General features: G+C 39.0%; 1 protein-coding gene across 1 annotated transcript in view; it reads left to right on the forward strand.

Moving 5' to 3' along the window:
• Positions 1-12,466: 12,466 nt before the first annotated feature.
• PTPRZ1 (protein tyrosine phosphatase receptor type Z1) overlaps positions 12,467-25,837 on the forward strand; it is a 183,533-nt gene continuing 170,162 nt past the window's right edge. The window contains exon 1 of the mRNA XM_067563972.1: positions 12,467-12,800. Coding sequence (XP_067420073.1) covers positions 12,743-12,800 — 58 coding nt within the window. The 5' untranslated portion in view covers positions 12,467-12,742. The remainder of the gene's footprint in view (positions 12,801-25,837) is intronic.

Genomic DNA, 25,837 nt, shown 5'->3' on the forward strand with positions numbered 1-25,837 from the left:
TAATTCAAAACAATTTTGTCTTTTGAGGAGTTAAGTAATTGTTTTGGAAGGTCACTGAACAATTCCAATTGTTCTTTGATACTTCTGCCTTAGAGGAAAATAAAATAATGGATGCAGTTTTAGATCAAAACCCTTTAAAGCTTCAGTGTCCTGAAGAATATTAAAGGACACTGGAGAAAAGAAACATAAATCACTAATCTAGCGTGCAACGTTTTTTTGATGCAAGTATAATGGGAAGGAGAGAGATGGGGTATTTAACTGTTAGTATTTTCCCCAGACTTCCCCACTTTGTTACTGCTATGTAACTTTCAGTGAAAGGTACACTTTAGTGTACACCTACACACTTCCTTCCAATGTTGCATGGAGATGACTTCTCAGTGGTAACAAAAGTGTATGTGGTCACTTGGAATCCTCAGAACCAGAGGAGAATAGCAACAGTGAGTAGAGCTCTGGCATAATCACCCCACTTAAAATCAAAGCATTGAATAAGATGCTGTGTTCTGAAGGAAAGTACAATTGTATTTAATATGCCCCATAATTAGATCTGAGGAAAAATTTTGGTTGAATAGTAAATTCACCAAAAAATTGCAGTTCTGGGGTGACCAAAATTATTTCTGAAATCAGGGAATACCTTGGGGTTGGAAGAGAGGGGAATTGAAACTGTCAAAATGGTTCATTGAAACATTTCCTAAATGAACCATTTTGACATTTTGTTTAGAAACACCATGAAATGAGTTAATCAACATTTTGTTTCAAAACTAACCATTTTGTTTTGAGATGACATTTCAACATGATGTTCAATGTGCTTCCTCTGACCTGATTTTGTGGGGGAGAGTTTCCATTTCAGCAAGAAACTGAAATTCAGTTTCCATTCAAAATGAACTGGTCTTTTTTTTTATTTTTCAGTTCTACCACCAAACCAAAATATCAGCTCTATATCAGAATGCACATATTACATATTAGGTGAAATCCTGGCCCCATTGAAGCCAGTTGGAGTTTTGCTATGGACTTCATGTTTGTGAATGTGCATGTTGTGAGGGCTGGGGGGAAAGAGGATGGAGGTGTTTGAATCCCACCTCCATTTTTCACCTTACTTTTCAATTCCCTCCTCCTTTAGAAACAATCTACATGATTCTACCGATGGAATTAACATCTTTCTTGGGGTATTTCTTGAAGTGGTACAGCACACAGCACCTTAAATATGCTCTAGCAAGTGATGTATCAAAATCACTCCTTTTTCCTTACATTCTGCTGATACGATGCTGTTGCCCCCTTTCAACCCAAGCAGCTAGTCAAAGGTTGAAGTCCTGAGGATGTTCCAGTTGGAAGTAAAAACAGATGGAGTCTGTATTTTTTCTGATGGAATTATCTGTATTTCCAAGAAATCTACGAAGTCCTGTGTCTCTGATTGCAGACAGAACCAAGAACAAAAGTAGCAGTTTCTTAATTTACAGCCTGCAAGACCCTTCAGACAACACAGACCCAAAAGCTCTTTCTCTAGCTTTTCCAGTGTCAAACTGTGCTTACAGGCTCCTGCTTGCCTGACGTACACACACACATGCACCCATCTCTCTACCCAAAATAATATTCAGCCATTAACTCCTGAGTAAGTTGGTACACACCTTTTGTCTTTGATGGGGGTTTATGCTTACAGTTATGCCCAATGAAGGGTAAGTTCAGACCTATCAACCTCAGCAGGGTTTTAATACAACCAAGTAACAAGGTTTCACCCTGCTCATAGCAATAAAGTATCCTTTTTGCCACTTTGCATTGCTGCTGTGCAATGAACTTCCTTTTTTTTTTTTTTTTTTTTTTGGCCCAAAATAAACTTATAGCCCTTTTCCAGAGCAACATGCAGCATGATTGTGCTATTAAGCACAAATCTTAGTTTGATCATTGCTCCCAGACTAATTATTTTTCAACATATACTCATACAATGCAATATAACTGATCAAACAGAGCAAAATATGCCTTTCTACATCTTTGCAACTAAATAAACAGCTATTTTAAAAAAATGCTTTCTTTAATTTGTTTTCTAAAAGCAGTCTATTAAAACTTTAAAACCAACCAACCAACCAGGGTCCCTTTGGGTACTTGCAATCCAACACATTTCTGCATGTGAGTGCTCACTATACCAGATTCTCCATTGCCTTGTGCCTTGTATAGTCATTTGCATCTGTGCTAAGTGGGATAAAACATTATCCTCCTGATCTAGTAGTGTTCAGCACTCACGAAGCACTGGTACACTTTAAATGACTATATGAAGTACAAAGACACAAGGCCAAAATATTTCAGAGAAATATGTCCTGTATTTACCATATTTAACAAGAAACTTTACAAGTGTTTTTACAGAAACAAGTACAAGTCATTTTATAGTTATTGCACAGTTGTTTTTCCTGACAATTGGATTTAATCCAGTACTATAACAAGATTTGTACTATGAAAATTATTGCTCTCAAGATAATCATGCTTGCCAGCACTTCAATACCATAAAATTGGTAATGAAGTTTAGCTTCATTTTAATTAAACACTGAAGATGTGAAACTGTTCTCTGACATGTGGGAGCACACTGTTGTATATTCTGGCAAATTTAGCTACTCTGACTGGTAGGCAGTTATGCATGCTTCCATATTCAACTACAAGATTTACTCTCTTCAATTTTTTAATTGAAGGCTTTTATTGTGTGATTTAGACATGTGGCAAAGGAGCCTTTTTGGTAAACTCCTTTTCTACCAGTTCTTGTAATGGAATCTGTCTAACCTTTGGACATGGCAAGTTCCTCTGGGCCACTGTCATCTTTAGGTCTGAAAACTAGAGACCTCAGAGTCTGACTTCCCAGCTCACAACCCTTCTAGGTGAGCTCAAGCGTAAAAGCAGTTCATGCTAGCCAATGTGGCAATCATTGGTTACAGAAGTGAGTTGAACTCTTTACAGCTCTGTCTTCATCCTGTTTTTTTTCTTTAATGCTTTTGCCATAATCCAGGATATCTCCAAAACCTGCAAATGAGTTGATTGGAGATTAAAAGGTGAAAACAAAAACAGATGTTATTCCTAAAGTCCACTAAGCGAAAGAACTAGAGAAAAAATTCCCTGGTCAGTAATAGCTATCTTGGAGGAGTCAAATGTTGGAGCCTGGAACCATCTATCAAGTGAGGGAAGAAACAACCCATTTGTTCCAAATTATGAAGGTACACAACATTAATCCATGAACTGTTCACATAAATGTAAACTCTCCTGTGTGGTAATACCTCTTAGCAACTATTTCTGCCTCTCATTAATAACAGTTTTGCTAAATATATGATCTCACACCAAGCTAATGCATAATTGTATACACAACCATATACTAGCTGCAGGTATATGCAACTTGTTGCAAACCTTGAAAATGATACTGCATCTTAAAGGGTCATTCATCTAAATAATTCTCAGAGCTTTACAAACTTTACTAGCTACTGCACAAACTGTATCTATCTAAGGCCTGGTCTACACTTACCTGGCGATTTGGCAGCAGTCGATGGGAGTTACGCAAGCTACGCAGAGAACATTACCTCTACACAAGAGCTTAGAATAGAAAAAGAAGAAAAGTTAACTACTCATAGTGTTACGTGTAGGTCAGTGAAATAGGATACTGGCATGGACACGTTCAGCTTGGTAGAAAGAGTTTTGTTTGTGTCTATAGGGGGCATTAAGAGGATTGGTATAAATTTAGCACTTTCCTGCATTTCTTTTGGATTGGTTTGCCTGCAGAAGTCAGTAATGTTCATGAAAGTCATAACGTTATCATGCTGGGCAGAACTAACTGAAAATTTGCCCATGGGTCAGTTTTCCATCAGAAAATGCAGATTCAGTGGAATGGAAACATCATGAGAAAACTGTTGATTCCATCAAAACTTTCAATGGAAGTCAGGCAGGCTGGCTGGCTCCCTGGCTGCCCACCTCACAGGCTCCACAGATTCTAGCCCCACAGGGGGATGAAGTTCCTAGGCTCTCTAGCCTACTCGCTGCCAGCCTGGTGAGTTGAGCAGACTCTGTGAGCTGAAGAGTTTCCAGGCTGCCCTAGATTTTGAGAAAAAATCCATTTCAATTCCCCATAAATGGAATTCTTTTGAAAATTCTGTTTCATGGAAAACTTCATTCTTCTGACTTATTTAAAATTGTGAATGTAACACCAAGAGGGAACACTTTAATATTCAGAGATTTTTTTTTAGAGAGGAATTCTTGGTGTTGCTAATGTTAAAGGGGCACGGTCAGCTTCTAGCTTATTTATTTTAGTGGTCACTGTACTAAGTACCATCTCCATTAAACAACTCCATGTCTTAAAGTAATTATTTTGAATCTCTCTCTGGGCCAACGGCTGAAAAAGGACAACTCCATTGCTTAAATGATAAGATCTGCCAAAGTTTTCCAGTACAATTTTGTTCAACCATTAATTAAAGATCACCTCTTGTTGGCAACCAATCTTTGCTGGGACTATGGGTCATTGCCTAGGAAAAAGTTGGCGTACTTTTAGATGCTAGAGAAGAATATTTTTGTACCAGATTTGTCCTTTTCCCTATTTGAAAACATTGCAATTCTTTTTTCCCCCCAAATGTAACAGGTTCCCTTTGTATATTTTCCTATCTGTGTATAAGCATCATTGGTGGTACTGGCAGAAATGTGCACAGCTGTGAATATTTTAATAGGGAGCATATCCTGAATACACCTAATGGTAGCTATTTTAAGGGTAGTTACTTAAAACCAGGAGGCCTTCATTGTTTGCATTTTTTTTTTTTTTGTTGCAATAGCTGAATGGTGGATTTCAGGAATAAAAACATTTCAGATCAATGAAATTTCCTTCTGAAATAACTGCAGTTAAATAGTAGGTCAGATTTATGGCCTAGGCTTGTTGAGACATATTACCTAAATCAATCTCACTAGTAGTACATTTTGATTTATATACACTTGCAGAAGAAAACTTTTAAAAAAATCTTTCATTTTGCAACAGTAAACTGCACCTAAAAGTTCAATAGCCTTATCTGAAATCTCCTCTGTGAAAAAGAATAATCAACAGTGTCACCCAAGCATGATTATAATAAATTATTCACATCTATTGTATTTGTAGAATTGTGATCATTGTAATAAGAAGGTGACTGCATTTACAAATGAAAGAGAGAAAAATTTGGCAAATATGTAGTCTGTGCAGGAAATATTTGATTAGATTGCCCCATGTGGCTTGTTGGCTCCATTGTCCACTGTGTAGGGAAGGCGGCACTGTGGTTGTACTCCCTTTTTGTGCTCTTTGAAGTATTATGTGCTCCCAGAGAAGTAGGGAGAGAGTATTCTCTGCACTACAGTGAGTATGAGGGCTTTAACTCTTCCTGGCATTTATCTGGAGAGTGCTACTTTCCCATCCATGAGGCAGACTCTGACCTTTAGTAAGGACTTCAGGATTTGGCCCGTGTTGTTTTGGTCTCTCAAGTAAAATAACACACCCTTCACCACCCCCAGCCATTGATTCATTCAATGTCTGTTACAAACACTGGAAGTTACCCATATCTTTTTCAGTAGGGGAGGTATCTTGTGACTAACATGTGAATAACTATGTCATTAAAATATGGTGGCAGTAATTTACCAATGTCTATATTTAGACTAGCCTGCTGGGTGAACTTGGGCAATTTACTTTGCCTCTCCGTGCTTTAGTTTTCCCATCTGTAAAGCAGAGATAATGAATGATGCTGACCTCCTTTGTAAAGTGCTTTGTGATCTACTGATGAAAAGTACTATGTATGAGCTAGATATTATTATTATAATTCTCCATTTGATAAACAATCAAAGCATAAATGAATATCAATTATAAATATAAAGGTGACATATTTTTCATTTTTTTAGCAGCTGCAGGACATGAAACTAAAAATGAATTCCCCCAAATGCATGTGAATTTGCTGATAGAAATTGTGAGAATTGAGTTATTGTTGGGGTAGTAGCATTTTGTGGTGTGGCATGTTTCTCAGTGATCTGAAAGCCACAGCTTAGCTGGTAAGTCACAATGGAAATGCAATCAGGTGGTATGTCTTTAATGTCACAGATATTCTCGATGTGGCAAAATATTCCAATATAAGTGGAGAATGCTGCAGTTTGGTAAGACATGCTGCAATTCTGTAGGGTGATCTATAAATTGTGATTGGAATAGATATGAAAGAAATTAGGACAAGAATCATACATCATTATATATAGTTCTTGTTCATATATATGAGGCTAAGGGGCTCAGACTCTACAGTTTCAGCCAAAGATTGCTTTTTCCTTAATGTAGTAATTTCTGTGTCTGTTCTGGTCAGTAAAGAATTGGGTAAGAAGCTTGTTCTGGACTGGATATCTGTCAAGAGGCAATTGAAACATGGTTAAAGGTATCAGCTAGATACCATATGGCTATCTGAAATCCTTCCCATAGCCAGATCCAGACACACATCTGCCAAAACAGGGCAGTGTGATGTGTAAGTTGTGCTGCCCTTGGAACTGTGTAATGAGGTGCCAAATGTTTTCTACAGAGACTTAACATATTAAATGTACAGTATCAGAACAGTGTGTCGGTCTCTCTTGGTAGCTCTTCTCAGCACTTGATGACAACTCTCTGTTACCAAGACCTATAATCCTGTCTTCTATCAGAGAGGAAAATTTACAAGACCTATTTTTGGATGTAGTTATCAAAAACCATTCTGTTGGATCTTGTATTTTTTAAAGGAAAAAAAGTCCAGTTTCAGTATTGATTTCTCTCACTAATTTTTGTTTCCCTTTTTATATCACTGAAGACAAATGAATCCAAGCTAAGTTGGGAAGAATTACTAAGTAAACTATAAAAATAATTTGACTTCACAGGGAGTAGAAAAAATAGGGCTCCCATATAATATGAGGCTATCTTTACCCAAGTCAACTGAAGTAACAAAATGAATGTATGACTGTGCATAAAACTCTGGCAACACTGAATCAAAAGTGAGGGAGTTATGAAGTTCATTTATACTTTCAATTTCATACCTTAATTAAAAATGGCAATTAAAAGTTACCAGCTAATGTTGATACCTCTGAAAATACATTACTGTGTTCTAACAAAATATATTTAGACTTAAATGTGGGGCATAGTGAATCTGGATTTGATTATTTTATTATGATACTGGATGATATTCCTATTGATCATAAGTTTAATTATTGGGACATAAAAGCTTTTGCACAGACATATTATATGTTAAATAATATCTGTTCTGTAAATTAGAAGTGAAAAGATTTCTTATTTTATAGCCTGATAGGAAGAGATGCTGAAGAGGAGAGTTCTTCACACAGGAAAGAAATGAGAAGCCTCACATAGCCAAAAAAAGACAACAAAAATCAGAGAGAGTGCTGAAAATGAAAGGGTTCATCGCAAGAGAAGCAAAAGATTAGCACAACACCAAATTTGATTTTATTCTGAAAAATATAAGCACTCAAAACAAACTCAAAGAAAAGCTGAACACGAAAATGACTCACTCTGGAAAAACAGGATTGTCACAGTACAAAGAAAAATACTGTATCAACAGTGAAAAAGGACTCATTTAGACTAAGAACTAACATAACATTGGATAAAAAAGAGAAAGCAGAATGAAAATATTCAATATCAAACCAAGAGGGTAAAAAGGGGAGCAAAATTAGACAAAGAAAATACAACACTGAAAAAGGGAGGGTTTAATATAAGTAAAAAAGGATGCCATGTGGTTGAAATATTAACACAGAACAAAAAGAGGACATATTTCCTCACCAAAAATATACTAATGTAGACAAAAGAGGACAAATAGGGAGAAAAACTCTGACACCAAAGGGGTTCAACACAAACCCTTTTTTTTTCCTGAAAATGAAAGTGATAAAAGACATGTCTTAAAAGAGGAATGCTAATCATAAGCCTAGTCTCTTCATGTTTTTACTGCTTCTATCTTAAGCTGTGGTGGCTTGTATTTTATATAGGACAAGACAGCAACAACTGAAACTGAGGTAATTATAATTATTGTAGCAGTTTGATCGGCAAAGTTCCCTAGCAAATATTTTAGCCAGTTGAGGCTGCCATTATGTGTAGACACAAACGAAAAACTGAGGGCCTACAGCAAAAGCTGGTGCAGAATTGGATCCTCCTTTATTCTGACCTGTCCTAAACATTACAGAAAGTTGCTGTACCCATAACTGTTAAATACTAGGAGCCAGGAGGGGTGTTAAAGAGTAAGGCCTGTGGCCTTTTACACCTGTGCAAAGTGGGTATAAAACACTATCTGGATGGTGGCATTTTATATTTCCTCTTACCCAGTATGTACATTAATCAATTTTTTTTAAAAGCGAGAAGGGACAATTATGATCTTTTCTGACCTTTTATATAACTCAGGCTGTAGAACTTCACGCAGTAATTCCTGGGTCAGTTGCCACAGGCTGACACAAAACAAATAATATGTGGCTGAACTACAGTATATCTCTTAGGAGACTTTACGTTTATTTAAAGACTTCAAGTGATGGAATATTTGCTTCATTCACAGTTAGTTTTTTCCAATGATTAGTTAATCTCACTGATAAAAGTTTGTACCTTATTACCAATTGGAAGTTAAAGCTAGTAAAATTTTAACTGATGGACAAAAGAGCCTTCCAGTACCAGATGTTGTCTCCATGTAGGTACTTATTGTAGGTACTGGGAAATATTTGTATTATTTTTATGAATATTGTACATCACTCTTTGTTTATGATGGGTTACTTGCTATGGATTTAGTTCAAAAGGGGGCTGTTAGGGGAACCAAGCAGAAACGACAACACTATGGCCTACATAAGAAGCATCCTAACAAATGCACAAACACAATATCAAGTAAATAACTGTTACGAGGTGACTTCTCAGCCCCAACCTTGGTTCCATGGCTGTTTTTCCAACCAAAGAGAACTGGGGGCACCAAGACTAATTATGTCTTCCTAGGGGTTGGAGGGGAATGTCAAGCATAGGTAAAACACTATGTGTATAGGCCTCTTTGTTTAAAATTCACTTCTCTGAGTGCTGTGTACCTTTTGGCAAAAAAAACCATAATTTGTTTGAAGAAGCAGTGTCTGTGCCACTATATATTGCTACTGTCCACAGGCTCCCAAAGGGAAACTCCTGCAGGTCCCAAGCCCATTGGGCCTGCTGAGTAGCATGTTTGACACCTGCGGGTGAAACTGGAGACTCTGTTGAAGTGTTGTTGGCTCATGGGATCCCACCCCAAAGAAGGGTGAAGGCACAGGCCTGTCACTTGAAAGAAGTGCATTCAGGGGCCTGGATAAGAGTCTTGGTAGGGGCAGTTTATCCAGGGACAGTGACACTTACATATTGTGATCAAATAATCTCTTACTCTCTTCTGTTTGATAAACTACATGGATTGGGTGCCTTAAATCTCTCATTGTAAGACATATTTTCCAGATTGTTGTATTGTTTTTTAACCCTCTTTAATTTTTCAATATCTCTTTTTAAAGTATACAGTTTTCTAGTAGTGGGTCCTCCAACTGCTGTATATAAGGGCAAAATCACTTCTTTCCTCTTGGTTGATATTTCCCTATTTATATCTCGAAGGATTGTACCATGAGCTTATGGACTGTTGGTCACCTGATCCTTAAGTTCTTTATAGAGATCCTGCTGTCCATGCTGCAGTTCCCCATTCTGTAGGTATAGCCTACATTTTTTGTTCCTAGATCTATGACTTTACTTTTGGCTGAATTAAAATTACTAGACAAAATGTCAGCCAATGAAGAATCTGGTCTGGAGTGTTTGAGTATATGCTCTTTGACCCTACAATGGCCTTTAAGCAGAGGCCTCTGCACAGATTATTCCTTAACATGTTAATGTAAGTGCTTGTGAAGATTTAAAGAATTGTACAAGTGCTTATTATTCCTTCTCTAGATTGTGCAATGGTGTGTGTGGAGTGTGAGGCTGATCTTGGCCACAATACAAATTAACACTGCTTTTGCATCATGTACGTATGCACATCTGGGGGCCATTATACTTGTTGCCTGGCACCTGCCAGAATCTGACCTTTATAAGTAATCTGAAAATCAGCTGACTGAGAATCTTCAACAACATTTTCCCTGAGGAGTATCTTGAAATATCATCATTTGATGAGAAAGCTTAGTATAGACAACTTTATTGTTCATGTGATAAATTGTCTTCTGTTAACCAGACTGTGTGGATGAGCTAATATCTTTTATCGGATCAGCCCACCTTGTGTCTCTAATATTCTGGGACCAATGCCTACAACAATACTGTGTTATCAAGACTGTTATTCAAAGCAAATCCTTCTACTAATGAAGCAGCCTCCATTCCTATGTACATCATGTAACATAATGAAAGACACTGAACTTAGATAATAAGGCAGGTCAGCTGTTTGCCACTTAACACAGTCAATTTCCTACATTTCTAAACATAAATGACAATTCCTTGTATAACTTTTGTTTACTCAGAACTCTCCAATTTGCTTTGTGTCAAGATAGCTTATAACTGCCCAAACAGCCAGGTACTTGAATTGTCAGCAGTCAGATATGTGAAATGAAAAGCTGACACAGGAGTTTTTTTTTTTTTTTTTCTTGAAGTGGACAGAAGAATAGGCTACCAGAACATGGGGAATAACAAGCGCCAACAGAATAGCTTAACTATAAAGCATGAAGTGAAATTACACTTCAGTATCTTCAGCCATTAAAAGTCATGTCACATACATGCTGAGTGAATGGTTTAGCTCAGATGGGAATAGTATTGCAAACACAAATATGTATTAAAAATAATTCAAACTGTTATTACCCTCATTCCTTGGGATTTGTTATAGAGTGGGGTGTCATATGAGCTCTTTAATAATACTAAGGACAGGATTATTACCCCATCTTCTAGCAGAATATGTTCACCATTTTATTACATAATACCATGTTTGTAAACCTAGGCGTCATAGATACAATAGCCTAAGCTGTTTGAACATATATTTTTGTGTGGCTAATTGATGGACATAGGCATTCAAAATCCCAGATTTTTTCTTTCATCCTAAAATCAGTGCTCTTTGTATATACCTACTTAATGACAGGCTTTCAACATATCATGTTTAGTTCTGATTTAATATAAATGCTGGAATCCAGAATGTTACCATTTTTTATACCAGGGTCTCACTCTCTTGCCCCTAATGTCAGTGAAGTGGCTGAATCAGAAGATCATCTATCAGGAAGCCCAGAAAACTGGTCTATGGGAGTCCATCACCCCCTTGCTGAGGAGAAACTGACACATACTTATCAAAACAGCACCAAAATCACGTACTGTGTAGCCTCCTTCAATTTCCTTACCAAACATTGCAACAGATGGTCATTAGAGAATTCATGGTTCATTTTACATGAGAAATAATGTTAATTCTTATATCCTGATCATGTTATCATAGTTCATTATATTCTGCTACCTCCAGTTTCAAATGACTCCAGTACTGTTCTATTCTTCCTGTTGCAAAGCAGGGGAGGGGTCAGGACGCTGGTTTAGGAGATTGGGTTCACTTCTTTGCTCTGCCATTGCCTTCCTGTGCTATCTTGGGCAAGTCACTTAGCTTCTCTGTGCCTCAGTTCCCCAGCTGTAAAATGGAATAATAACACTTCCCTGCTTCAGAGGGGTGACATGAGGATAAACAGCTTAAAGACTGGAAAGCGCTTTGGGATGGGCTGATGAAAAGGCAATAGCATACAGCACTGTTGTGCTTATCTTGCAGCCACTGGGCTTAGCCTCAGTGTTACATGCAACAGGAAATGGCCACAGAATCCCTCCAGTGAGGGTGACAGGCTGCCCTTCATTTGTAAGGAAAGAGGGGCTGGGGCTCAAGCAATGTATTTTTTACTTTCATAGCTATGGGGAAGAGCCTAGAGGTGCTGGGCTCAGCCCTGGCACAAATTAAGCACTGGTGGGAAGGGGAGTGAGAGCTTCTGAAATCGTTCCTGGCCCCAGGTATCTGCAGTTCAGGGGTGGCTCAGGAGCTCCCTTTATGGGCTCGGGGTGTGCACCCCAGTCTAAATCAGCAGGGCTCCCAAGGCTCTGTAGGGGGCATTTTTAGGGTGACACTGCATGGAGCTGACCCTGGCTGGCCCGAGCCTGACATCACCAAGCGAGGCACCCACAGACACCCCACGTGGCTTTGGCGCACTTGGCGTTGAATGAACTTTTCGCTGGCGTGAAGGGGCAAAGTCCGCGCTGCAATCCCGCAAACGTGCAGCAGGACCCCCGCCAGCAGGGGCCAGGGACGCGCTGGCAGCGGCGCGAGGATCCTCACGCGCGGCGCGGCGCCTCGCGCCCATCGCCCTCGCCGAGTCCTCACACGCGCGCTGTGGGAGTGTCCCGTCCCCCTCCCCTCGCAGCTGCTGGCTCTTGCACAGCCGGGCGCGCGCGCCCCTGCCCTCACATGCAGGAGCGCGCGGCGCGGGCTCGCGCCTTCCCTCGCCCTCTCTCAGCCGCACGCACCTCAGGCAGCTCCTCCACCGCCGTCGGGTGAATGGGAGCAGCAGGCTGGAGAGCGCGAGCGAAAGTCCCAGAGATGCACCAAGCCTGGCCCTGCTAGGTTCCCCCGCCAGCCATTGAGCCCCGTTTCTCCCCCACCCCGCCTCCTCCATTGGGAAGCGTTTAAAAGGCGAGGCTGGAGGAGGCTCGCCCCAGCCATTCCTTCCCCCGGTGAGGAGCGCTGCGGCTGCCTGGGGACGGAGAGGGAGCGAGAAGGGGGAAGAGGACGATTTGGAAATGCACATTCTAGGGCGCTTCCTTGCTTGCACCCAGCTCCTCTGCGTCCTCCGAGTGGGTGAGTGAGATTTGCATGCGTTGCTAATAGCGGGGGTTAACAGCAACTTTGCGCCTCTGCGCGCCCTGGCTGTGCTCTGTCTAATGCCGTTCCTGAGCAGAGCCTCCTTTACTTTCGCACCATGGAAACATGCTGCCTGCATCATGGATGGGAATGTTTCTTCTCTCCCCTCCTCACCTTAGCCTCCTGCTGCTGCTGGGCTGCATGGATGCAAGGTGCAGTCATGCCACCACCAGCAGAGATGGATTGGTCTGGCTGGAATCGTTCACAATCCCACCCACGCCCCGGCCTGAAAAGTGGCATTTAACATCGAAAGCACTAGGTAGAGGGCTGTTTGCATTGCCATGAGCCTAGGAACCAAGATCAGGCTCTTCCGAAGGGACTGTGTTCCAGCCATTCACTCCCACAGCCCGGCAGGATGCACTCGCATGAGAATTTTTCACATGTGAAATGAAAGAGAGAAATCTACAATTCAAGGCAACATAGGCAACAGCCATCAACTTGTCTGTATAGTACGTTAGATGTTAGATATTATTTTAGCCAGCTGTCTGTTTAGGCAATTAACATTTGTAAGAGTATCAGTGATGGGTGCCAAATCAGTCTAAAAAGAAGTCAGTTATCCAATAGCTAATTAATTTAGTCATTGTCCTACGGTGAGTGGGACACTGATGGCTTTAAAAGCAAAAATACATTAGTCCATACGTTTCACCCTTACTGTACACAGTATTGGTATTCTGATTTTAGCAGGACCACTTATGTAACCAAATTAATTTTAAACACATTCAGATTCTTGCAGAGTGTATCATGAGAATCGTGCAATTTCCTTTATATCGTTCTAAAAGCAGATATTACAGGAATAGTTAGCTTATATTATTAGAAGTGTTGTCTTAGGTACTTTGTCATATATATATATATATATATATATATATATATATAATTGTTTCTAAATAATTAAATTTTATATTATATATTGTGTTTGTGATGCTATTAGCTCCTGCCAAATTGAACACTGGAAACTATTGGTTGTTAAGTTTCACATACTTATGTGACAATAAGATCTTCAGTCATCGTATCTGTCCACTAAACCAGTTTTATAGTAGAGCTTGCTTGATAATAAAGTAGATATTAACCTACATTTTTCATCCAATAGGTGGTGCTGCTTCTGGCACAGTAAACCTTTATAAACAAAGATCAGTGTCATGTGCTAACGGTGCAATCAATTTCACTGTAGTTGAACTGCTCATACTGTAATGATGACATATGAAGAAACTAATTTGAATTCCCTTTCCAAAAACGTATTGTAAGTGATTTGATTATAAATTTGATGGGTGCAACTGACCTTTAATTAAAAATATTTCAGTGTTATAAAGACATTCTTCACTTTTGATAAGCACTATTCAAATTTTAATGTTGATTCTAAAAAACTTAGTTATTCTAAAATAAAATATGAATGAATAGACCATTACACTTTTCCATTAGTGAAGTATGACAAAGTATGAACTACCAAAATATACTTGTTTTCATAACATCTTTCATATATTCCTAACTTATTTCTTAATATTAGTGAAATTCCAATGCCTATTCTAAAAGTTGAAGTTAAGATCTATTTATATGTATGTGTATATATGTGTATATGTGTTCATGATATTATGACACACTTTACATGATATATATAATCATAATTAAATATCTTACAGAAATGAAACATTATTGGAGTTTACAGTCTTACTTGTAGTTTAATGTGGTCATGCCATATTATAAACAATGGAAAGGCTTAAGTAGAACTTGAACTTTCTAGAGTAATAGAAATTCTCTTTCGTTAAACATTCATTGTAATTTCTTTTGTGTCTCCTTAGAAGTAAGGTGTTTATTTATAATGCAAGTTTCTAACATTCAGTAACTTGCGTGAATATGCTGTACTCCTAAATACAAAAGGTCTGCCGGTACTAGAAACCAAAGTTTTTAATTCACGCATCAGGTGAATACCAGCTGCTACTTCATTTTTCTCTCCTGACAGATTCACCATTGTTTTCAAACCTGACCTGAAGGGGTCACCCTTCCTAGAGGTGATGGATGATTTGGTATCAATGGTAGTTCATTCTGAGAACAGATGAGCCAGACTGCATAGTGTGTTGAATGATGTGATTGTTCTCATGAATGAATACACTGCACAAGTTATTAGATTGATTTTAATCAGATTTCATGTGAATATCTTCTTCCTTCTGCCCACAGCCCAGAATACTTCTCATCTTTCGTTCTTTGCCTGTAAGATTAAAGATTTTTTATATTTTGATATAATTTAGTTTTGCTTTCTCACAATAAAGAACTGAATCGCTGGGTTTAGTGAATTTTATGGGTCCTAGGGTTTTTTTTGCATTGGGCTAGTGGTTACCATTCAATCTGGTATCCAGAACCAGTGTCAGCTTATTTTGTGACTGGAATGTTGCTGAAGAGCATGATAGACTGCATCTTCATCATGAAGTTGTTTCAAGAGTCTATCATCTTATCCTCAGGGAAATACAGAGAACTTTCTTGAAAACTTGCTGTGTTCTACAGATCCAATTCACTAATTTGCTTGTAATTTAAAAAAATATAGTTGAGTTCCCAGTTTGCTGCTTACCCTGTCTTGCAGAGATCACCTCATGTTTCAAGAGAAGTCTACTATGGGGTCCAGTTCTACTTGGGAGTTTTGGCATTTACTTCAATGGGAGCAGTATGAGGCACTTAATCTGTGAAAAATACATAAAGGCCAGTTTGTTCATAGGAGGGGAACTGGGGGAAGAAAACTCAAAGGCAAAAATGTTCCTTTGGGAGTAAGTAGAGGGCAGGAGTTTCATTTGCTGTATGACTGGACAGACTATAATGGCCTGAGTCTGCTCTGACTTACTGACACATTCTATGTAACCCAAATCAATGAGTTGTAAGATTTTTGCAGAACTTGTCCCATTATATCTTATGGAAAAATCATACAGGGGCTTCCCGTATGCAGATTTAACAATAAATAACTGAAGAGAAAAAGATGTTTTAAAAACCAGAAATGCATTTTAACAAATTGCATTATAAAGAGTGATTAATTCTGAGTCAAAGTGACTTAAATATTCAGATGAACTTAACATGCTGCAGGTTGTTTTGTGACTCTATGTCCTCATCTTACTCGTGAAAATTTACAGATGATGTCCCCAAAGTATATAAAAATATCACTTGGAATGTAGCTCATGTATACTTTGCCATTATTAAATTCCATCCTTCACCCAACCCTCCACCTCTCAAAACCCAACAAGTAAATCTTCTAATTGTGTTATTCTACTAAATTCAAGGGGTTTATTTCCAAAGCTGAGTGGCGGAAGTACAGTACAAGCAATTATCTCATTACAAATAAGAAGCTTTGTGAATGCACCTGCTGCGTTGTACTTTGATATGTACCCCTAAAAATGAACAATGAATGGATGTGCAAAAACGAAAGCATTGCATCAAATATGCTTTTATTATCTTTATGGACCCAATCATACTTTACGTGTATATTCACAACCTCATTTGATTTCAGTAGGACTTGGACTATGTAAAGAATACAGGATCAGGCCCTGTTTCCCAGCTTAAATGTCTTATACTGATAATATTTTTTGTTTTTCAAATATTAATTTTGAAATATTTTATAATGGATAATATCACAGAGGACATCTTTTATTATTAACTGTGCTTTACACGATGCACTTTTCCTATTACATGCCCACTATGGATACATTTAACTAATCAGAAAAAAAAAAGTTAAAATATAAACATGAATTTAAAGGGAATTTTCTTTTCTTAACCATCTATTTGTAGCTGCATTATGTTTGATTTTTATATATTTGTGTACAAAAAAAAATACACACTTTGAATGTGAATTTACCTACATGTACAGTATTCTATATTATATTGATTTATTATAGATACAAATATTAGATCTGAAAAGTTATGCAGAAGTTACTGAGCATGTTTTTGATGAAACGTGTGATATATAAGGTAGCTGGCACAGTAATTTTTCCCACTTTTAATGCAATGTAAAAGCCAAGTTTTCAAAGCCCTGCAAGCCAGCACTACTTAAGCTTGCTAAATGTATTTTTGTTACTTAGTTCCTGAAGAAAAACATAATTTATATAAAAATTATGTGGAGATAGTTGAAATATTCTGAATATAATCAGATTATGAATTAGTACATTAACATGCAACTATATGTATTGCCTGTTCTCCAATTAAAGCTATTTTCCTCATTTCCTGCACTCAACATTTAAGTGGTCAATTCCCAGTATGAGTCCTCAAATTACGAACTGAAGGGTGAGCAGATTCTGTTATTTTGCTGACAATTTATCAGTTCCTCATCAAATGGGCACTGCTTCTCCATATTCCCCCCTAGGGATTGGAAGTCTGAGTTAGTTCCGGAACTCATGTCTCTCAGTTAATAGCTTGATTCTTACAGCTTCTTGCACCATTTATGTGGCTTTCCTGTATGAGGCATCCTTTGGCTATTCAATAAGCTTCTTTTCCCATAGAGACAAAAGTCACCTTTTTGAATACATGTCAAGCGTTCCACATTAGAAAAATAAATATCCAGGAAAAGAGGGCTTGCAGTATTAAATAAGCAAATCAACTAAAGGTAAGATAGGCTGGTGTTGTAAATGAAACTTGGCTCCAGCAAGTTCTTGAGGTTCTGTTTATGGCACAGTATTTTGTGGGTAGGTAAAGTAGAGGCTGATTATTGAATACAAATTATCATACAAGTCAGTTCATTTTAGAGGTGTAGGTGGAAGATATTGATCTCATTGCAATTTTAGAGAAAGATAGGATGATTACTTTTCATTTTACCCCATATCTTGTCAAAATGTGATTTTTGTCATATTTTGCCAATTTAATGGGATAAGGCGTGGTTAATATTTATATAGAAGACTTCTAAGGACAACCCAGATACTATATGAAATAGTGTTGGTGATTCTGCATGTTGATGTGACATTTCTCCCAACAGTTCCAATTGGATATTGTATCTTTTTCACTTCCCAGGCTAAACTTTTATTTAGATTTGTTGTGCTATATCAGAAATAGTTATATTTCATCACAGAAGTAGATACATTCATTGTTGTTTGAAGTAATTTCTGATTAGGCCAAATTCAAAAGTCCTTTCTCAGGCAAAACTCATACTGACTTTTAAAAGATTTTTGTCTAAGTAAGGATTTCACAATTTTGAATTAATCAAATCCAGTAGCACTATCTAACTGTTAAATTATTTTCGTTTGAATGACTTACACATTAGTAAATAGTGCATAATAAGCAATTTCCATTTTTCTAGCTTCTGATGGTGACCAGTCATACAAATGATTTCTACGTAAATATCAAGGTTTATTAATGTCAGGTTTACCATGGATCCTTTCAATTTTGCATTACAGAACTACTTACTACTTTGGAAGAATGCTAAAGAACCAGTTATTTCTTTACATTTATGGTTGTCAATCATACTTGAAAAATTCCCTGTGTAATATTGAAATATTATATTAGAGAATCTTAATTTAGGATTAGCATCGAGGGGTTGAATCATTGAACTCATCTGAATTCCAAATTCCCATTTCAGGTTCAAGATGATAAATATAAAGAAATTATTTGTCATTCCTGCAAACTAGGTTGGAGTTAGGAAACAATCCTTTTTAATCAAATGGATGATTCTAATTTCAAGATTCTCTGTGCATTTATATATGTTATTGTGAGGGCATACTAATTGCTGTTGTTCCATATCCAGTCATCATACTTTCAGTATGCATCTTATAGCTTCGTAAAATCTTTACAGATACCTTCAAAACAAAAAAAATCTACAACAAAATTCGGTGTTATTTTTATTTTTGCTACAGCAACTGTGGAATCATGTTGAAATGACAAGTGCTCTGTAGAATAAAGGACCAATCCTGCAAAGCCTTAGTCATATAAGTAAAATTACTCTGGTAAGTAGTCCCACTGAAGTTACTGGGAGTGCTCATCTGCGTAAGGATTACTCATTTGATTAAGGATTTGCAAAATGGGTGCTGGACCCTTAATTCACATATTCTGTGTCCAGGGAATTATGTTTAGTTCTAGATTGCTTGACAACTGAATAAACAGCTACAAATAAGAACAATATCTGTTCTTACTGACTTATATATCTTTTTGCTAAGACTTGTTAAAGATAAAAGCAGTGAAGAGTTGATGAAATATTAGTGTTACAAAGGGTGAAATGAGACAGCTGGAGTGCTATCTTGAAATACTGTTCAGGGTAGTTCTTTGAAATATTGTAAATAAAGGATGCTGTACACAAATAAATTAAATCAAATTTCTTAATGAATAAAGACTTATCTTTCTGCACATACACTAATTGAATTGTGTTCCTTTAATGTGACTGGTTTTCAGCTGATTTAGATGCTATATAGTCCCAATCCAACGCCTACTGAAGCCAATGGAAAGATTTATTGACTTCAATGGGAGTTGAACTGGACTCTCCCTGCACTGCAATTCATTAAAAATCTTTTAGATTAATTGTTTTTAATCAGTCAGAGCCTAGGGAAACAATACCTTGCAATATTCCAATAGAGGCAGCCTGCATTAAAGTACCTGAGAGTTCCTTTTGAAGGCCAGGGCCAGTATGTTTAAGGGAAATTGTAGTCCTTAAAATCATTCCTTAGAGAGGCTTGACTCTGTGCCTATACCACATGCAAAACTACCATTTCAATGGACGTTGCAAGTGAAATGCAATATTAGACTGGATACTAGATTTTATACTAAATAATTAGTCAGTTACTAGGAAAACAGACGATTTTATAGGTTTCTCCTAATATTAATAAAGGCAGTTTGTCTTTTAAAAATGCAAAATACCTTTTTCAGTTCCAGACGCATCCCAAAATTAATCATGTTTCATTAATTTCTAGCCATTTTGAAAACTTCTATTAATTTTCTCCCAGTATCTATTATGTTGTTAGGTGCTTTGTCAATAACATATAAGTATCATGGGTTACCTTGTTATATGTAATTTACTTTGAAGTTTGGACAATAATTGCATGTTCTTCTAATACTATGGAGTTTGTGTTGCACAATAAATCCCAAGGAGCCTGATTCTCTTCTCACTTACCCCAGTTTTGTATCACCTGTTACTTTGTTGACTTCATTGAAGTTATAACCAATTTTACAACAAGTAACTGAAGGGAGAACCAGGCTCCGAATGAGCATTTATAACTGGTTGATCAGACAATTGAATACCGAATAAGTAATAACATATTCTGCATTTCAAGGGGAAAATAATGCTACTCCATTCATGTATCCACAACTACATGTCTGGAACAGCTATCCTTCAATCTGAAGGGGAAACACACGCTGGATCACAGCCACACTAAGTAGGAACTCCACTGCTATTCAATATTGCTAAACCCAAATATTAAAAAATCATGAATCCTGGCCCAAAAACTCATTAGATTGTCTTAAAAATCTTGAAACTTTGAAATATACATTTTGGGTTCTTTTTATTTGCTTTCTGGTCTTTTTGAACCTTTTCGCATCTACTATTTCAAGCAAGGTTTTCTCCACAGCCAGGAGGGCTAGAAACTTACTTTTTAAAACAATGAATTGTGTTTTAACAACTGAATAAATTAATCATGTGACTCCAGGAGCTGGGGCTCTAAATAAAACACTAAATATTACAAGACCTGCAATAACATAATGAGAGTTGGCAACATTAGCTGCTCTTATGCTGTGGGGAGGATTCCTCATTTCCTGCCCCCAGCCACTCTGGAGAACCTTCCCATGTAACCCAAGTTGTTCATGCGGATGTGGACTTGCCCTGGAGGTAGGAAAGAGGCTCTTGCAGATAAAACACTAAACTAGGACTTAGTAGACCATACATGGCTCTACCATATACTTCTACTGTGCGCTTGGATAAGTCATTTGATCTCTCCGTGCCTTAGTATTCCCTTTTGTAAGTTGGGGCAATAACATCTGCTTCAGAGGTATGTTTTGTGGGTAAGTTAATTAATATTTTGAAAATGTTTTGAGATGGAAGGCACGATACATGTGAAAGATATTATGGGGGCAGAGGTAGTGTAGGGGTCCTGTGGGGAAAAAGTTGTGTGTGTTCTTGTAATTAAAGATTTGTCATAATGCAAACATACAAAGGGTTAAAGTGCACAGGCAAAATCAATTCTGGCATTTCCAAACTTTTGAGTGCTTGACTTTAAAGCTTAATGTAGTTTTTATGTGTAATTATAAAATAATGAAAATAGGTTTGACACTGGTTTGGTTCATCTCAGTTTTAGCAAGTAAGAGGCTCTCTCAATTGAGTACAATTGCCTGTGGGGCATGGAAAATGAAGGGCTGCCATTTCTGTTGTGTTGTACGCTCACATTGCCCCCCTTCAATCCATACAAAATGCAACTACTAAAATAATCTCCCTTGCCCCGCCATTTGATCATGTCTCCTCTCTCTTTGCAATCCTCCCATCTGGTATTGCATGAAATGAAAGACTTTTGCTACCACTTTCAAAATTCTACATTGTGCTGCCTCTTCCTGCTTATCTTCACCTGGCAAATTTATTAGTGACCCTCTTCCAGTCTGACAGTGTTTCCCACTTTGTCCACTGGTTTGTCAGCTTTTCACACAATCCCTTACATGCCTTCTTCCAGGCAGCTCACTATAAATGGTGTGACCTCCCTGACCTCATTCATAAAGCCCCTACCCCATCCACATATAAGTCCTTCCTAATGACCCACTTCTGTTGTGTTGCTTATAGTGAATTAAGTGCAGGATGATTCCAGCATCTGCAGATCCTTATCAGGAAATTTTGCAAGATTCCTCATACAGGGTTTTCAGAAACCCTTCCATATGTATTTCCACAGGAGAGGGGTATTCTTCCACACTCTTTCTAACCATTCTCTCTTTATTTCTTTAACACTATTCTCCATGGATTTGGCATTTGGATTTAGCCCACTCTGTATTTCTTTCTTTTTTCTTTTTTTTGTTTCTTATTTTAGTTTTGCTTAATACTGACTTTATCTGTATACAATAATAACTTAAGGATTGGTATCAATCACAATTGATAATAATTTTTGTTACAAACAAAGAGTGGGTAAAAGAAAAATAGGAAATTTACATTTTTTTTCATTCTGTGAGTTTTATTTTCTGCACCATTGTCTTATCATTTTGTATGGAGGTTTACAGTGTTTGGCATCTGTGGATTAGAGGAAGAAAGCACATTTCTGTAGTTAGCAACATAAGCATGTGAACACAGATTAGTCAGTATTATACTCAATAGCATTCATTCAAGTGTAGATAAGAATACATTTAGCCAAGGAATCATTCTCATCCACCATTAGTGACAATTAGACCTGTACAAAAAAGATTTTGGGGGGCTACCCAGCCCGTTAGCCCTGAGCAGTTTTGTGTCTTTTCTGAATTGTGCTGTCAGCTGTGGGATTTGTATTGTGTGAACTGGCAGAGAAAATGTACCTCCATCTAGCAGTATTCTTCACTGTCTACATGGGGAGCTCCAACTTTTTTGTGTGAGGTGATGTGACTGTGATACACAATCTGTTAGAGATTTGTTTGAGTGGTTGAACTGCCAAGCAGAAAACTCATTAGAAATATGCAGCCAGAAAAGATGGATATATACTTCCCCTTGGGAATATATGCACATCTTAAATGATGTGACTAACATTCTCAATTGCTTCAATGTTTACTATAGGGAAAGAGACTCATAATGTGAAAAAATTACTAGGGCAATTTAGTGTACATTAAACTTAGTCTAGTTGTCTTGCTTTATGAAAGGAGATCGGTTCAAATAAATCAGATGAAGATAATAATGCAGTGGTGCATAATGGAAAGTTTCAGGTTACATAGAATTTGAAAGAAATAAACAAAATACAGTAGGACCTGAAAATGTTTTTGTTTGTGGTAAATAAGATGATGTAAGTTAATCAGTTGATTGGAAAATGATCTACAAATGTTATCCTTAGAGGAGATACTATGTGTGGACAAAACTTTAGCTCCTATTATGTCATGAAAAAGCTGTAATTGTTGACATTATTTGTTCAGTGTTTATAGAACAGCATGGGGTTATGCATAAGGTTTTGCTGACAAATCAGTGGGATTTCTGTCATTGATGTTAAGGAGATAGTACTTCAACCACAGGCTCTACCTAGAGGAATTTACAATCTTTGGGCCAGATTATGGCTTTTTCCTCCATAAATGTATAAGGGAGAGAATGGCTAAAAGAAGCATCCCAACTTCTCCCCCACATGCACTAGCTGGAATAAATTCTATGGAAATGTCTGAGGTGGAAGGAAAGTCACAGGGAAGAAAGGTAAAAGTGAATGAGGAAGGCAGAAGTAGCCTCATTCAGGATATACTTTGCTTTGCAGGCCATCTAGCAGCCTGTGAACATAGTAGAAGAAGGAAATAGCCTTACAGAGCACAGGATCTTCAGTCATAGTTGCAGATAGGTAGAATTTATAACCTGCTGGGTTTAATGGGATCCACGTTCCCTTAGCTACATTCATCAATGATCCAAAATCCCAGTGTTATTTTCCACTTGCATGTGTGTGTGTGTGGGGGGGGGGGGGGGGGGGGGGAGAGGAGGAGGGGTTCTACCATTTGCTTGATTACGTGCATTTTTGGTGTATATGAAGTTAGTCCAGTTCCTGTTGAATCCAATAGAAAGGTGTCTGCTGATTGCAATGGAACCTGGCTCAGATTTTCATAGCAACAATTTGGCCCAAGGACTTTAGATATTAATGCAACATTATATTTTATTCTTTACATTTATTAAAAACACAGTATATTTTGTGAATAATATCACTTTTTAGTCAGTTTTGTTGGAGGACTAACTGTAAACTAGAGTTCTAGTTAAAAAGGGAAAGTTAAATGAATACAGATTACCTTGGCTAATAACATTTTCATATAAAATGGTCCTATCCAGGCCAAACAAGCCTTTTGTGGTTGCACCACAAGCATCCCAGGAAATACTGCCTTGGAGCTGCACAACCTGTGGAAGCAACCACATGATGGCAAAATCAGCTTTATGTGGTCGCCCAAGCCTGCCCTTTCTCAGAGCTGGAGATGAAGATTCTGCTCAACAAAAAATACTACAAAGAAGATACAAATGGGCTGTGCAACCAAGAGTGAGTATTCCCCCCAGTAGGCCAACTGGGAGGGTTTTAGAAAGGAGCCTATTATAATGTCACCACTAGTAACAATGAACACCAGGACTGCTTTCCAGACAAGCTCTTTGGAGGAGGGTCCATGTTATTTTATGTACAGTACTTGTATGGTACAATGGGACCATGATCCTAACTAGGTCCTCAGGGTGTTAGAGTAATATAAATAAAAGTAATAATATTTAGGGTGGGAAAGCCCTTTGGTTCCTAGCACAAGGTTATGGGATCTTTTGAACTTAAAATAATAGCTTAGGCCTCGAACCAGTCTTTCCTTGTGAATGGGGTTGTGGAGGGGTAGGGAGAATCATTAAAGAAAATAAGAGAAATTGTCCTCAAACAGCTCTACTTCTCCATGCTGCAGAGCTACTTTGGAGTAGAGTCTCTCATTCTTGGTTGTTTGTAGCCTGGTCTACAGTGCAGAGTTTACTTCTGGATAGGTTGGTATAAAGGATCCCCTGTGGTGGGCGGGGCCGGTGGCTCTCTCTTGCCGTCAGTCTCCGAGGGAGGCCACACCTCCCAGTGCCTGCGCCCTGTGGGGAGTCCAAAAACAAAGGGGACTGTCTCCTGCCCTTAACAGGGCGAGTCCTGGTTTCAGGCCCTGGCCCTTAGTAGGGCAAGCCCGCAGTTAAAGGGCCCGACGCTTGGGCAGGCCAGCAAACAGGAACAGTCTCGAGCCCGGCATAGGGCGAGTAAGCAGTTCTGAAGCCCGGCCCTTGAGCAGGGCAGGCAGGCAATGAGGAAAATAGTCTCTAGCCCTTGGCAGGGCGAGGGAATAGTCCAAGGACTGGCCCTCAGGCAGGGCAGGCCAGCAGTGGGGCAAACCGTCTCTAGCCCCAGTAGGCAAACAAGCTGTCCCAAAGCCCTGGCCTCTAGGCAGGGTGGGGCAGACAGCGGGGAACAGGCTCTGGCCCTCAGCAGGTGATCACCCCTAAGTCAAGGTAGGAAGGGGGGAGGGGGATGCAGGTCCACCCATCTCCACTGCATCCCAGGCCAGGGCCCTGGGAGTGACGGGGTGTGCTGTCACTGGGTCAGCGGGGCTCCGGCCAAAACACGCTGCCTTAGTGCAAGCGCAGGTTCAGCCAGACTGTACTCGGCTACCCTGGGCTACTTCCTCCCACCCTCTCCCTAGAGTACCTGGTCCCTGAAGCCGTACCCCGGTTCCTTGGGGTCCTCTGCCTGAGGGAAGTTACAGAAGCCCTCGGCCTCGTCGCTCAATGGCAGGTCCGGGAACTCTTCGGACTTGTCCGTGAAGGGCAGCTCCCCCGGGTTGCAGGGTCCTGGGGCCTCCTCTGGCTCACCGGGCTCAGGAAGCTCCTCCAGGTTCTCCAGGCCCCAGGCAGTGGGCAGCTCCGGTTAATGATCGAGCACAGGTTCAGGCCCCGGTACCAAGGGCGAGACGTCCTTCTCCCTCAGCCACTTTCCCCTGACTGAGCGGGAAGGCCTGCTTCTTATACTTCCTACCCCGCCTCCCTGCTTCCGGTCAGGTGTTGCTTTACTCCTGAGTTCCGCCCCCCAGAGAGGGTTTGCCTCTCCCTTGCCGTCAATCTCAGAGGGAGGCCACACTTCCTGGCTACAGTTGGGCTGCTGTATGTCTGGCATATGGGCTTTGTGGGAATTGGGCTGCCTTCTAGGAATTGCACATCCCAGAAATCCATGCACATTTCAGTCTTGGCAGATCCCTGTTTCTATGTACTGTATCAGAAATGGAATTGGTCTGGCAGAAAAGTGCATGTGCACCCTTAAAGGTTGCAGTTGTGTAACTGTGTCATTAATCTGCATCCCTGTGTTGGGAACTCTGTGTGAAGTTACACCACCCCAGCCAGAGCTCCAAGATGCATTTTGCTT

This window comes from Emydura macquarii, unplaced genomic scaffold (genome assembly GCF_026122565.2).
Source record: "Emydura macquarii macquarii isolate MOO-44397 ecotype Brisbane River unplaced genomic scaffold, CSIRO-AGI_Emac_v2 contig_2636, whole genome shotgun sequence".
Lineage (NCBI taxonomy): Eukaryota > Metazoa > Chordata > Testudines > Chelidae > Emydura > Emydura macquarii.